Genomic DNA, 15,420 nt, shown 5'->3' with positions numbered 1-15,420 from the left:
TACTCTTTGGTAGCCTGATTCTGTTTCTTTAGTTCTTTACACCAATTTAGACAAGACCTGAATTCTAATTAAAAAAAAATCAAAACAAAACAACCCAGCCCCCAGAGAAGCCAAAAAAATAAAAGAGAAACAACAGTCTTTCTCAACCACTAGAGGTGCAAAATGTGCCAGTATGAATTGCAAAGTCATTCACTAAGGGACTGAAACAAAAAAACTTAGAGAAAAAAAAGGGATTTTCTTCATTTGGAAGGAGTAGAAGATGAGAGTGTCCCAGGGCATTGTCTGACAATACAGTTAATATGTGACAATGACACAGGCTATGTGAGTTTAGATGTACTATGCATCATGTTTTCATTAGAGGCTGGGAGGTACCTCTATTCGAAGAAAGGGGAAAATCAGATTTGGAAAATACCACTCACAGCAATGTCTGTACCAGAAAAAGATATAAAAATTGCTTTTTCACACACTGAAAGTCAGTGGAAAAGGCTAATGTGAACGGGATAAAAAAGGAAGACACTTTTTTTCCTGACAGTGGGCCTTCTTTCTGACAGTCTGGTAGGGGGCAGGAGTAGTTTCTCTAAATACAATTGAGATGTAAAGGCTGGAGAGTAGACTAATGTGATCAAGTAGGTGTCTATTGCTCATGAGTTAATTCCGGTTGCTGAATTGAAAAAAATTGCAGCTCTTAGGACAGAGAAGCTCTTGTGCAACTTTCTGGAAAAAGCACTGGCAACACAGGATTCTACTTATTTGCAGCATCCACTTGGAGAGAAGGGGCTGTGTGACAGACAGGAGTGATTTAGGAGCTGGAAATCCAGGCTTCAGAAACACAAGATTGCTGCTATCCAGTTCTATACCTAAGAGGTATTTGAGAAGAAGTCTGTCAGCATTTTTCAAGCTGTGCCTTATTAACGCTTTCAAATAAAGTCTTTTTTCAGGACTTGCCTTTTTGTTTTCCTTCGTGGTTTGATTTGATTCTGAATCATCTTTGGTTCCCACACTGCTCTAAGATGCTGAGGAGAGGCAACGTGGCCAGATGCTCTGAGGAGCATCACCAAAAGCAAGTCATGCCACAGGCTGATGCAGCTGGCTTGGGCCCACATACCTTTCTACAATTTGCCAGTTCAGAAGGTGATTTTCACAGAAATGTCTGATGGGGATTGCTGTCACATTTTGCTGTTTGTCAGGTGTGAATGACTTCCTAAGATCTCTCAGGAAATTTTGCCAAGCATAGTTTCTTTAGTTGCTTAGGACACTGTTGAAATCTTCTTCTTTTCCCTGGCAGAATTTTTATGGGACTTGGTGTCTTATAGAGAAGGAGCTAAACTACTAGTGAGTATTGGTGTTTTCACTGCAGCATGATGAGGTCTCAGGTTCTTTCTGCTCATACCCTTAACACCTACTGTGTGGCTTCCTTCAAGAGTGAAAGACATAGGCTCAGTAAACTGTGTCTCTTCCTATCTGACATGCTATGCTCTCTTTAAATAGCAAAGTGGTACTGGAGAAGATTTTAAGGAGAAGCAGAGTCACTGAAATTTATACTGAAATATATCGTCTTACTCTTCTGCCCAATATGTGGCAGAAGTTAAGGAACCTTTGTGTAGTTTTTGTGAATCTGTCTGTAGTTTTAGGTCAAATTGGGCCTTAAGGAAGATGGAAACCTCACTAGGCCCATTCTTTTGACAGAGTTTTGAGTGGTTTGTGCAAGCTGAGAAAAGGGGTCCATATTTTCTCCACTGTTCTTGTGCTGTTACATAAAGGCAAGTACATCATACAATAGCTAAATAGGGATTACAAAAGTGAGCTCCATAAATCTAAATAAGAAACAGAATGTCTATCCTGCACTGGACAAACAAAAAAATGGGGAAGGGTGAAACTCTGGTCCCAATGAAGTTAACAGCAAAGCTCTTGCATAGTCTGGTGAGATCACAGTTTCATCCCAAACCTTGGCTCAAGCCTGCAGTTGGCTGACCAGGCTCGGTATTTAAAGCATATCTGTGTTAAGTTTTTCCAAGTACTGGGATAAGATGACTTCTACTTTTTTCCAAGCTTTTTGCTTATAATTAAGAAATGCTGAAATTATTTTAAGACCAAGTACTGAGCAATCACTTGAAGATATGAACTGGAAGCCTAAAAAGGCCCTGCTATATTACCTCTGAATGCAAGAACAAGTAACAACAAAGTAGTTCTTCCCAGGCTTCAGTGCCAGCACTTAATGGCATTGAAAACTACTTTAAAGAATTACCTGGGTATCTTAGAGTAAGATAGGAAACCCTGACCTGTGGGGGATAGGAAATCAAACAACAAACCCCAGCTATCAATAAAACAAATAAAAGCCCCTAATAAACTTGAGATTTAAGCTCTCCAAGTAAATAATTTTGTGAAAGGATTCTTTTGTGCTAAAGGGATTGCAGTTCAGCAGTGTTACTGGAGTTGTTTGGCTCACAAACCAAAGCAATTACTTGAAAGTTGTTTAACTTTGGCCTGAGGTGTGGAGCACTTCTGGGTAAGAAAAGCTGTCACAGTTTCTTCATGTGCCTGGGGTCTGACTATCAAACCCTATTGTTGTTACATTGGATGCCAGCATGTACATCAGGACTTCCCCTACCTTCAAGATTTCTGCATGATGAAAAAAACAGAAAAAAAGAAAGGGGGAGGAAAAAAGAAAGCTTGTGCAATCAGGGACATACATCATATGTATTCCCAGTCCAGGGTTGCTTCTCTCCCACTCTTCCCTGAAGCATCTCTTAACAGCTGAACTGATTCAATGCAGAATATCATTAAAAATCTAACAGTGCACAATGACTTGGGATCATCCTTATCTTACAGAAGCAAGCTATAAATAATCATCTTGGGCAAATCTAAAATCATGACTGAGTGGCAGGCTCCAAAAAGAAAAAAACAATTCCAGTGTATTAAAACCCACAAATGATGAACCATTTCTTGCAGAACTTTTTGGAACTGTGTAAACCTCTCCAGTGAGCATCAGATAAAGCTGTCAGGGTTGGGGATGATTTGCTTCTCTATGAGTGATTAAGCCTGAACAGTTAAAAAGACTTAGCCCGTTATAAGCAATTAGGTAATGGCACGTCAGTGCCATTCCAGTGTTATCACTGACTTAGGCCTGCCAAGGATGTTATTCTCCAGGCAACCATCTGGGAATTCATCATTGCCTTGATTTTTTCATGACCATCTTCAGACCAGCCCACATATGTCCCAGAAAGGGCAGGCTAAAACTTCACAGGCTCAACTGGAACTTCAAACTTTTATAAGCTGTGAAATATAGTGGCATAGCAGGCTGTGGCTCTATCCCTCCTCTGCACTAATTAGAAACCAACTGAAACATGAGGTGCCATAGAAGTTGTCCTTCTTATTTTTCTTAATGTGTAGAATAAGCAATTTCCCAATTTGAAATTTCATATCCACACATCACTCTGCAAGCTTAAACCACCAGTTTGGATGGGGCTATGCTATTTTACATCATCCCCTTTGACACTTGTTTACCTCTTTCTTCATTCTCATTTCTGTCTTTCACTAAAACCTCTCACAATTAACTTCCCCACCTTATTTGTTCCCTCTCTCACATCAGTTATTGCATGCACTTCACACTAGCACCTCTCCCTTCTCCTTTGTTACACCCTTGACCTCCCAGAAGCCCTCCACCTCAAAAATAAGTGAAGATAAGGGAGAGAGTAAAGAAAGAAGAGAGCGATTCTGCTATGAGGGAAATACAATATACCTCTTAAATGAGATCCTTTGAGAGGTGCCCAAGGACTATCCAGGTTACCCAAAATTTCCTGAACTCCTGCTTTTTCCAGGTCATGGATGTTCTAAATTTGTATTTCAGTGGGTAGAAGCTTTGCTTGAGTACTCATGTGCAAGACTTAAACTCAGATGTATGTGAGCAGGTACACTGATGCCAGAGTCCATACACCATCAGATGCCTGAGCCAACGCTCAGTTGTCTCCAGGAAGGTCATATGACTACTGAGTTTCTATCCCCTTTTGTAGACAGTTTTTATGCAGCAGAGGAATTACCTTTTTTTTTTTTTTTCCAAAACTAAGCAAAGCATATATTTTAAAATGTTGCCTGTGACTGTAACAACTTTTGGAAACATGTACTGTCTTACATATACATTCATTTTTAAGTGTAATGACTAACATGGTAAACACTGAAGTATGGAACACAGACAAGACTTCAGTCCCAATAAGTGGTGCAAAAATTCAATATGCAAAATCAGATGCTTCTGGTCACTGGTGTCCCTTAAAACACAGAGAAAGTTATTACCATCCTCTATATTTTTTTCAAGCTCTGAAGTACAGTCATACTTGTTTTACATTTATCAAATAATTTGAAGTGCCAGTTTCCAATGTAATAATATATAAGAGGAATCTGGATCATATGTTTACTTAATATCAGTCTTAACTTTGAAAGGAAAGCAAATTAACAGTTAACATTTACAGTTAAATAAACTGTTAAGTAAATTAAGAGTTACTTATGAGCTTTTAAGTGAATCAGCATTCAACACTGATTTTCAAAAGTAGCTTGCTTCCTCTACCCTGTTCAGCCTTAGCCAGATGTAGAGACAATCTCTTTACAGGCATCCCACCAATACTGATGGTGAGGTGACACTTTCCTTTAATAACACAATTCAAACTGAGTGGCTAAGAAAGTAATAATGAAAAGGAATAAGAAATAAGGAATAGAGAGGCAGATACTAAACATATGCTTAAAGATGATAAGTTTACCTCACAGGATAAACTCTAGGGATTGTAAATTGGTCATGGATTCATGATTGGTCATGGATTGCCTTCCCCAAGCCACAAACAAGTTCAGTTCCGATCATGAAATTACAAATGTGATAGCAAACCTCAAATGGTGTCAACTACATGACTTATCACATAGCACAAAACTACGTCAACAACACCATTAATGTGCTCAGTTGTTTATCCCAGCAATCTCAGAAGGCCTTTACAAAATTCAGATAGCACTTTATGGCAACCAAGCTCAGGGAAAACAGAATGAAAAAGAGCAATGGGCTATTCTTACTCTCTGCAAAACAGCTCTTCAACATTAAGAAGTAAGACTAAAGCCCTGGATTAAGGCAGGAAAAGCTTTCAGATACTGATTATACAAAACTTCTCACCTAATCTCTTCTTGACTAAAGTAACTGGTTACTACTGCTGTCCAACACTTATTTTCCCTCTAGTTAACTGATACATTATACAACTGCTCCCCAGAGTTACAATTTCCATTTTTCTTAGCAGTATTTAAGAACATATTTTAATAGCTTCAAAGTGTTGGACCAAATTTGATTACCCACTCTTCCTTTTCATCTGCTGTTTCTTGTTCACTTACGCCAAGCAAACATACAAAATTTTTGCCCAGAGAAAAAGACCTTTCTGTGATTTAGAATCTAAACGCAACACACATAAACAACAAAACATGACAGACTACTCTGATTAATTCTCCAAGTTTACCAAAACCTTTTAATTCAGAACCAGGCTCTCCATATGCTAGGCTCTATATTACCTGACAGACAGATGATTAAGCATAAAAGCAGATCAGTTATACCAATGTGGTAAGAAGACTGAACATGACCTAGCTTATTACTTGTTACAGCAGTTCACTTACCCTATAGTAGTCTGTGCTGTACACATCTCTAGACATCCCAAAATCCCCAATCTTCACCAGTAGGTTTTCACCAACCAGACAATTCCGGGTAGCAAGATCCCGATGAACAAAGTGCTGTGATGCCAGGTAAACCATACCAGAAGCAATCTGCTGGGCAATATGAAGCATCTGGGATTGGGTCAGCTCAGCAGGACGGTTGCCTTCTGCCATCAGTCCTGCATCTGGTCCATGTGCCCTGCACCAAAACACAATCTGATAAACTGATATGCCACTTGTAAGATGGAGAAGTGAAAGGCATTGGTGAGTGTCAGCCCACAAAACTACATCAAAAGTGCTATAAATTCATTAGTGAAATAGGGAAAAAATTTGTCTTGGCCTTTCTCATTTACTGTTTTCCTTCATTAATGAAAGACAGATGTTCTGAAGAGCATTACAAACAGGACATATATTAATCAAGGAAATAAGGCATATGTGTTCACAACAGTGCCCATCTGTCAGAAGGCATCACCTTTCTCCTGTTCCATTCTAGTAATCTTTTCTAGAGAGAGGCTTGCTTGGGAACCAAGAGAAAATCTCACCCCTCTGTAAAACAATTGAGGGAAAGGCAATGAGGTGGTATGTATAGCATTACTTTTCCTGTGACTGGCATTCCTTGATTTCTGCAGGGATACAGACCATTGACCCTTCCATCTTTTCTTAAACAAGAAAGAACCAACTTCCTTCTCCATTTGAGAAGCAAGGGCAGCAATTTTAAAATTACACTTCTAATTTCCTATCCAAATGCACAACAGGAAAGAATTTTTGCTTATTTCATCATGAAGGATGAGTTCTGCCTCAGAGGGGACTTCTTGACAATAGAAAAAGAACACAACACACACGCTATTTGGAAAAACAAAACAGCTTCAGGTATATGAGGTTTTCAAGACCTAACCAGTCCCAAAGAAGCAACAATCAACTGATTAATGAGAATACTTGTATGCACTTCATCAAAACAAGAGATCTTTTGCATACTGAAAGCCCAGCGAAGCGCTGGGACACATGAGCTTTACCCATCTTAACTGTGTGAGCTCTGATATGCCTGTACATCCTACTATCTTGAAGATGCAGATATAAACATTCATATGAACAATGTTTGCAAGAAAAACTACTAGCTAATCCTTATCCAATCAATGAGGTAATCTGGCAATCACTACTCATTTGATACATTTTATAATGTTTTAAATATTCTTTCCCATCCATTCTATTTTTCTGTGTTTTCAGAAGCCTTTTTTTCACTCCCTTCCTGAAAACTATTCTTTCAAAGAGACCACCTCTCCTCTTCCCTCCTCAATAGAGGTGAAGCCTAAATTTTTCTCTAGGGTAAGGGCACAGGAGTTTGGAAAAGATTTTCAAATTAATCAAAATCTGTGAGATCAAATCTGACACTACCAATTAGAAATGTGATACTAAAATTTCCCCAAGGGAAGAATTTCATGAGCAAAGTGCCAGATGTGAGAAAGAAATGAAGGAGGGTGTATAGCATTGATGGGACTGTATCTGGTACCAGGCAAAGCAACTCCCTACCACAGGGTATGCACAGGCAGCCATTCATCTGGTCTTGGTTGATGGGGGCAGGAATAAATGGGAGGATATGAAATCTCCAACCAAAATTCACAAGCAAATTCCTATTGAAAAATACTGTACCTTTATCATGCATGTATTTTTAAAATAAGTGTTCTCACACACGAAGCTCTGAGCTGCTAAATTAAAGAACTTATCATCTTTTGCTAGTCTCCCTGAGGACATGGTCTGTATCTAAAGGAATTTACAGATTATTCCTAACATTCCATCCAGTTTGCTTGTCCACTTGTTGCTGGCCATAAATGAGGTGATCTTCAGTGTCTGTAATAGCCATGGACATTGACAGATATTCTCTGCAGCCACATCATCCACTAGTCCACAGACCAAACCCTGGGCAGGCATGAGTTGGAGGCTTTAGTCCTAGATCTGAACAGGCTTTGGTTGCATGCAGGCAGCCAGGCTCATTTGGGTTAAATTTTCAGATCAATTTTCCCCCAACAGCCTTTGGTGGCGCTGCAGGGTAAGAAATATGGAACAGCTCACTTTGCTGTGAACCTCTGGTCTGCAGTACAAGCTGCAGAAAATGTGAGAGGAATGACAAATTGGAGCTTAGGTTTAATAGCTTGTCCCAGCATAATCATGTTATATTCTAAGGACAAGGGCTGATTAATAGCTTTTTTAAAAGTGAAAGCCTTAAAGTAGGAAATATACTGTCTGCTAAAATACTTTTCTGTACAATAATTCAAAATCAAAGTTACAATGTAAGAAAAAGCCAATAAAAAAGAATCAAGGCATAATAAGAATTTCTTACAGAGTAAAGAATTATTTCTCATCAACTGAGAATCTGGCTTCTTCTAATGGAAATCCAGTGTTCTGAAAATGTCCAAGGATGGCATCTAGGGAAATAGCAGTTCTGTCCTGATTCAGAGCAGAAGACCAAGCAGACAAACATAAATGCCCTTAATTCTAAAACATGCTTAAATCCTCTGCCAGAGAGACAACCATTCTGGGAAAAATACTAGTGTTTGCTCTGCATCTCCAGTTTAGATTTGCGTTTCTCTGCCAACCCTGTTAGCCCTGCCAATAAGGGAGGATGCTAGTTGATGTCATTTTTTTACAGTGTGGTTACCTTTTAAAGAGGTAGTAGATAGACAGCAAACTCATTTATATTCTACCAAAAATGCATAAATGGCAGCATTAGCAATAATAGTCACTTTAGTTATATAGAAAATATTAATCCATGTAATGAGACATCTATTTTGATTATTTTACAGCTTTGTTAAAGATATCTTTCCAAAATGGTGGTACCTCTACCTATTTTTAGCAGGAAAGACCTCTGTATGTTGAAATACCTTATCAATTTATTGATAAAATTACACAGTAGACATTGAGAGAATAATCTCTTACATTTTTAACAGAGAGCAAATGTCATCTCTTAACTGTTTATTTTTATGTCCAAAAGTACAGGCTGGTAGAAATGGCACATACTCTATTCATAACTTCCTGGATCATGGGTTACCTATTATTGTGAACCTTACGTATAATCTATTTATTTATAATTGCCCTACTGCCAAATTTCAATCTCCTATGCACATTCCTGAAGAGCTTTATGAGATAAAGCCCTAATCTGGACCATAAAATGTAGCATTTTCCAATTCACAGAAGTTTCCAAGGCTCATAGTTTTCTTGCTGCAGATTTATAGCACTCTTTCCAAAACACTGAGAGGAGGGAAGAGAAAAGGGGTTAGACTTCAGAAGCTCTCCAACGCCTACAGATAGCAATAGGTGTTGAGTGGGATTTTCCAAGTGCTAGCAGAAAGACTGTAAGAAAATCATTCCTACTGTAGGATTTATAACAAACATTTCAGAATACATGGAAATATACTGGAAACAATATTTCTTTGATACAAAGCTGGATTTAATGGTACTTCCAAGCAGGCAAAGAAACAGAGCACCATACCCCAGTACAAAAGACAAGAGTCATAAAATTTGTTTTCCTAGATGTAAGCTTTTTCCATTGGTAGTTGTTAATTTCACATTAAGTGCCAGTAACAGCTACCTTTTCTGCCCACTTTTAGCTCAGGATCACAATATATGTTTATGGATTTACCTGAGGAATTTGTTAAGATCTCCATGCTTCATATACTCAAAGACCATGATGAGTGGATCACCCTCAACACAGACACCATAGAATTTGACGATGTGCTCATGTTGCAGGTTAGTTAGCAGTTCTGCCTCACGGTGGAAGTCCTTGCGGGCATTATCACTGGCATCCTTCAGTGTCTGGTGGAGAAAATGAAAATATAAGGAAAGACAGATGTTCACAGAAGGTAGGAAATATGTAGGATAGCCCTGAAAGGGTAAGATAAGGACACAGTACAGCATGGAGGATGGAGGAAAGACTTTCTAAATAACTCTTTTAGAAATGCAGATGTGATCCTGAAGTGCAATTAAATAATGGCAGTACAATTTTCATTCTCCTGCCACATGTTATCCCAAACAAACAGTTTTCTTTTAAGAGAATGTATGAATACTCATGCTCTTGCTGTGACAAGTGTTTTCCAAACACAGAATAAATAAACTGATCTCATCCCAAAAATATACTAGTACACAGCTGGTTTGTATCCTTGAGCATTTAACTCAAGCAACCCCTAGTATCCTGCTGGTATTTACCTTTCTTAATATTTCTTTAAAATAAAACTCTGCTTGTTTAAAATACATGTGTTAATGTGAATGCATTCTTTATGTACTGCTGATGTTTGTCCCTGTGGTGTGCTGCACGTTAGGTAGATTCACACTAATGTCCCTGGACCAGAATAACCTAAGATCTCAGCCAAAAACTTATTTGAAATTCTCTAAATCTACTCACATGCCTCACATGAGGCATATGTCTAAGTAGGTGGAGGTCAAATCCTAAAGTGATAGACACAGAGGAAAGCAGATGCTCAGAGGAATTCTGGGGTATCACAGGATCAAATAGGAGGCTTAGATATTTTCTAATGAAATAATACTAATTTAACTATCACACATAGGAAGTTTCTGATTTTTCCTTACAAACCACATTTCAAGAGCAAGAAAACACTTCCATGCACCAAAAAAAGCAAGTTTTGACACCAATTAAATGAGGAATAATTATAATTGACAATAAACCACTAATAGTCTTTGTAGTCAGGAGGTACAGTGGTTATGCTATACTAATTCAAAAAATATTTCTAAAACCACAAGAGAAAGATGGCAAGCTACTAACATTCACAATTTATTCTTCACAGAAACTGCTGTCTGGGCTTTGTAACTCTGGATTTTAACAATACCTAGGTTTAATACAATGGAAGATAAGACAAAAAAGTAGTGGCAAACTAGAGATGCCTTTTTCTGGCCAACTAGTCCCTTTACTTTCTATCCTGAATTAATATGTAGAACATGAGACCAACCACACTCACCAGAACAGAAAAAGAGAGGTTTGACATTGTCCAATTGTTCTGCCAACACACTGAGTTTTTATCAGCAGTAGTCATGGTTTGTTAAAGCTTTTGCTTCAACAGGGAAAATTCTGCCCATTTTTCTAGTATTATATGTGTGCATGTGTGAAGAAGAGTCTAGAAGGTGACTGTTGGAAAAAACACATCCTTTACTTGTGATATCACAATCCTGGGTCTTGAAAAATGACTAGTTACCATAATAAAATTCAGATGGGGGGACAAGGACTAGGGCAGAATGGATTGCTGTCTTTCAAGTTCAGGGGCTTTTACCTGTGGATTTCAGCCTCTGTGGATCCTAGACTCAAGAGAAGTCACTTATGCCTTAGATGTCCCTTCCCTGAGGAATGTACTTCTGAATCTTAACATGCCTTCAGGAGCAGAATCCTTTTTTCCATAAGTTTTACTAATGATGCAACAAGGATATTGCTTCATCAAGGCGTCACTAGCCATGATATATTAGTATACACAGCTATATCATGGACAGGAAATTTGCTTCCCACTATGGGCTACACACAATCACATCTGAATTGAGTGAGGACTGGAATTGAAGTGTTTTCCAGTACTTCCGGGCTCTGGGATGATGCTTTAGAATGACACAGGCACAAACCCACCGTCCAGTGTATGTTACATATACAGAAATCACTTGTAATAATTCTGTTGTCACTTGAGTTTCCTCTGGTAGTTTCATATATGAAGTGATTGCAGAAGTGATTCTTCTCAATACAGAATAAGAAAAACAATTAATACAAAACTCATTTTTAAATAATAGCAATCTGGAAATAACTGCCAGGGAGAAGCAGAGGCTGATCCTCTTTCCAGCAGGCTCTTTCCCTGGAAAGACAGTAAAAATGCTGACAGCTCTGTCCTGTGAGGATGGCATATTGTATATTTGAGAAGATGCTTTTTATCTCACAGAAACAGCAAAATTATCATATGACAGAGCAGTTGCCATGGTAATTCCACATTTTCTGTCAAACAGCAAAATGCAGAAAAACCTAAAACTCAGGTGAAACTCAGGCAGGGTTTCTACTACCATGGACTGACTAGAATTTCTCTCATCCACCATTGCAAAATCTCCTTTTCATGATTTCATGCAGTGCACAGAATAGACACAATGCATGAGAGAGAGCTGGCACAGTCAGGCAAGGAGGAGACTGGAAGGTAAAAAAAATTAATAAGTATGTAGAATTTACATAGAAATTACATTGACTAATGAATTTAGCTTGTTCTCAGTACAAAAAAAAAACAAACAAAAAAACAAACAAAAAAAAAACCCAACAAAATAAAACCCTAAGAGCACAAAGAGAGGAAAGACATATTAATTATTATTATCATTACTGACAAAAATGCCAAAGCTCTGCATACAAAGCACTTTCACCAGTCGACAGAAGGTTTTCCCAAGTAGAATCTGAGACTCAATCACATGCAGTTTCCAGCTACTCCATGTGGTCTGGGCTGCCCTGTGCTCTGCAGAGGGTGTGAACTCCCACACCACTCTGACACCAGACACTTGGACACCCCAGAGCTGCCTTCATGGCCAAGTCAGAGCAACAGCAGGAAGATGAAGCTGTCACCAACATCAGCAGGACTTGGTAGCCAAACTCTCAAGGCAGCTACATGACTACTATTACTGCTTTCTACTGTTTCAGCCTTCCTCTACAAAATAATTGCTATTGCTTCCCACCAATATACGAGACCTGACTGGTATGTCTCCTCAAGAAATGAAGGGGTGGTTTCAAGTCTTCTCAGAACTGAAGGTCTGAAGAATTGGAAATCTTTGGTTTTCTAGTAGAGGTGCCATAGAAATGTTTTTGATCTCACACACAGAGCAGTCTGCTTGCTGAGCAAAACCTCCCAGGCAAGTCAGAGGTAGCTGCTAACCTGTGTCCTGTCAACTTCACCTCCCACTCTAGATAGCTGCCCTAGCTTGAGACTATGACTGGTGATCCAATCCTATGAGGAGACAGTACTGAGCCAGGCTTGAACAAACACAGCAAATTGGGCCCTCAAGAAAACAATAATTTTTCCTTCCTCCATCCTCTGTTCTCTAAAAGTGCCTATATGATGTACTGTGGGGGCAATGTAGTCCAATGCCCAGGTTTTGTCCTATGGAGAGTATTTTCAAGTACTCTGTGTTATCTCCAGAAAGCTCACACTGATCAAAACCAATTTAAACAAATTGCCTTTCTTCTATTTAAAGGAGCAAAAGCTCAAGGTCTTTGGTATTTTATGCTAGACCTGATCTTTTTGATCTTCCCAGATTTTTCTGGGCCTCTTAGTTCCTAAATAATTTGCTGCAGCAACCTCAGCATTTTGGATACCAGCTGACTGATAAGAAGGGAACATGCTGAGTTAGAAGGAGGGATACTCAAGGCCAGAGACAAACCATACACTTTTCCAGCAACTGGCAGGCACAGAGAACTGACAGGGAGCACTAGCCAACCTGACCCCCATTACACTGTTGAGACTGTGTCTCCTTGCTGCTGAAATCTCCATGGCATCACCTTACTCTTCAGCAAGCACCTATTTCCACACCCTCACCAAATATATTTTATAGTGATTGGCATGTTCTAGTTTTACCATGGTGCTGAAGCTCTCTAAAGCCATTGTTGTGTGTCAGGAGGAGCTGCTCTGGCATTCAGGTCTGCTCCTCTGCTACTAGTTCAGGGATGGAGTCCAGACACCATCCTGCACTGAAGTGCACGATAGTTCTCTGCACTCCAGTGGAGGCCCCATCCATCCACCTCCACTGTGGATGAGGGATACCTTTTATCTGTGGTTGGTAACCACAGTGAAAGAGACAAGCATCAGGCAATTAACACCTCAGATATGTGAGGATCAATTCAGTGGCTCAGTTCACCAAAAAATTTGCTCTGTGACAAAGGCTAGAGTCATATCTTTAAGAGCCAACAACAGAAACATAAAATGGGCATAACCAGTTCCCAGAGGTAATTCTTCCCACAGCTGCCTGCAAGATTCTTATTTAGGGACACTATAAAGAGAGGATTTGGTAAAAAAAAAAAAAAAAAAAAAAAAATTAAAAAAAAAATATATATATATATATAAAGTAAAATAGTGTGACAGCTTGCCCAGAAAATGGATAGATTTTCATCTAGATTTCATCTAGGTCTATGGAGACTGGAGACATATGTACCTCTAAAGGCTGAATACTTTACTCTTCCATTTGATTTACACTGAGAGAAAGTGCAGTGCAGCATATAACAGCAAAAGTGCTAGGCTCCATTTAGACAGGACCTTCAAAAGGAGCAAGTGAATGGAAGTACTTTACTTTTGCTTTAATCAAGCAGCTCCCTAAAGAGGAAAGGCCATTTCCATTGTAACCACCAAAATACAACAAAAAATTCATTCAGATCTAGTTTTGTTGTCTCTTGCTTTCTCCTGTCTATGCTCTATCCCTTCAGGGCTTAATTTTTTTCTCAACAGTCAACATGACTGAACTACTCCAAGTATTGAAAAGCTTATAACCTTGGCAAACCCAAAAACCTATTTTTGATGGAACACTCAACAAGTGTGCTCTCCTTTCATTTTCTTCCACTGTCAGATTCAAGACTCTATTTCTTGTTACCAAATTCAAAAATATGATCTACATTATTTATTTTACTGTATGGTTTAATCCAAAATGCACACATGGTTGCCTAATTGTGACCTGTCAGATAAGATTATTTTCTAGTCACTTGACATAGCCCAAATTCTGGACATCTCTTCCCCCTACACTTAATAAGATATTTCAAATGCTGGACACCTTGTTTAATTTTTGGCAGAATACTACAGATGGAGACGAGACATTGTTTCCAGGGAAAATTTTCATACTTTCACTTTTGAGAGTGTTTCACCAATACTGTTTAGATAAGGTCAACAGCTAACCTCACCTTTGAATCTTGGTGGAGCAAAAAAGTGCTTTGTGCAGAGAAGCAGGCTTGGTCTCCAAGCTAGATTAATGAAAACTACCCACAATTTCAGTTGCTGACTAAAAGAATGGCACAGTCCTGAAACAGAAAGCTGTTCTTTGCCTAGCAATTACACACATAACTTATTCTTAGCTGGTAACAGATTATTTTTTAGGCACACATATGTATCACATGCATTTTTAATAGCCTAGACATTATTTTTCATTAACTGTACTTCTGACAGACCAAAAGATTTTGCCCCCTTGTGATGCAACCTGTTTCCTTTCCTTATATGATTCAGGTCTCTTTGTATAATCTACAAGATCAAATACCAAATTCTCTTAACACTCAATTAGCCTTGAGAACTCTTCTGCATGTATGAGAAAAGTTACACTGGATTATGGAATAGGCAAACATGATCATTTACAAATAAAACAGCATTAGTTGCAACCATGAATTAATGATGGTAACCCTAGACTATTTTACCTTCACTGCCACCAAGATCTTGCCCTGCTCAGGACACAGGTTATAGCATTCTGCCAGAAAGACTTTCCCAAAGGCTCCTTCTCCCAGTTCTCTCTTAAGAACAATATTGTGGCGCTTGATGTGATGCACAACTGTGAAAAGAAGACAAAATAGAGGTCAGAAGGGAGCTGCAAGTTCAGGATGGGATGGAGTCCATGCTTACAGCCACATGGTGATAGGATTGCCTGTAAAGCAGGAAAAGAATCAAAGTACCCAAATGTCAGTTTTTACCACTTTCTGCAAAAAAACATTTGTGTTTGGAAAGTAGTGCATTTTCTGGATAAGAAGACATGGAATTAAGAGTCACTTGGGAA

General features: G+C 38.8%; 1 protein-coding gene across 2 annotated transcripts in view; it reads right to left on the bottom strand.

The window, feature by feature from the left end:
• Window positions 1-15,420, bottom strand: part of NTRK2 (neurotrophic receptor tyrosine kinase 2) — a 193,596-nt gene that overhangs the window by 35,218 nt on the left and 142,958 nt on the right. For both annotated transcript variants that reach the window (XM_031507311.2, XM_021534431.3), the window contains 3 exons: window positions 15,068-15,198; window positions 9,305-9,477; window positions 5,635-5,869 (listed from right to left, as the gene is read on the bottom strand). In XM_031507311.2, coding sequence (XP_031363171.1) covers window positions 5,635-5,869; window positions 9,305-9,477; window positions 15,068-15,198 — 539 coding nt within the window. The remainder of the gene's footprint in view (window positions 1-5,634; window positions 5,870-9,304; window positions 9,478-15,067; window positions 15,199-15,420) is intronic.

Source organism: Lonchura striata, chromosome Z, assembly GCF_046129695.1.
Source record: "Lonchura striata isolate bLonStr1 chromosome Z, bLonStr1.mat, whole genome shotgun sequence".
Classification (NCBI taxonomy): domain Eukaryota; kingdom Metazoa; phylum Chordata; class Aves; order Passeriformes; family Estrildidae; genus Lonchura; species Lonchura striata.
The sequence above is the reverse complement of the archived record's forward strand: the minus strand, read 5'-3'. Positions and strand labels throughout refer to the sequence as shown.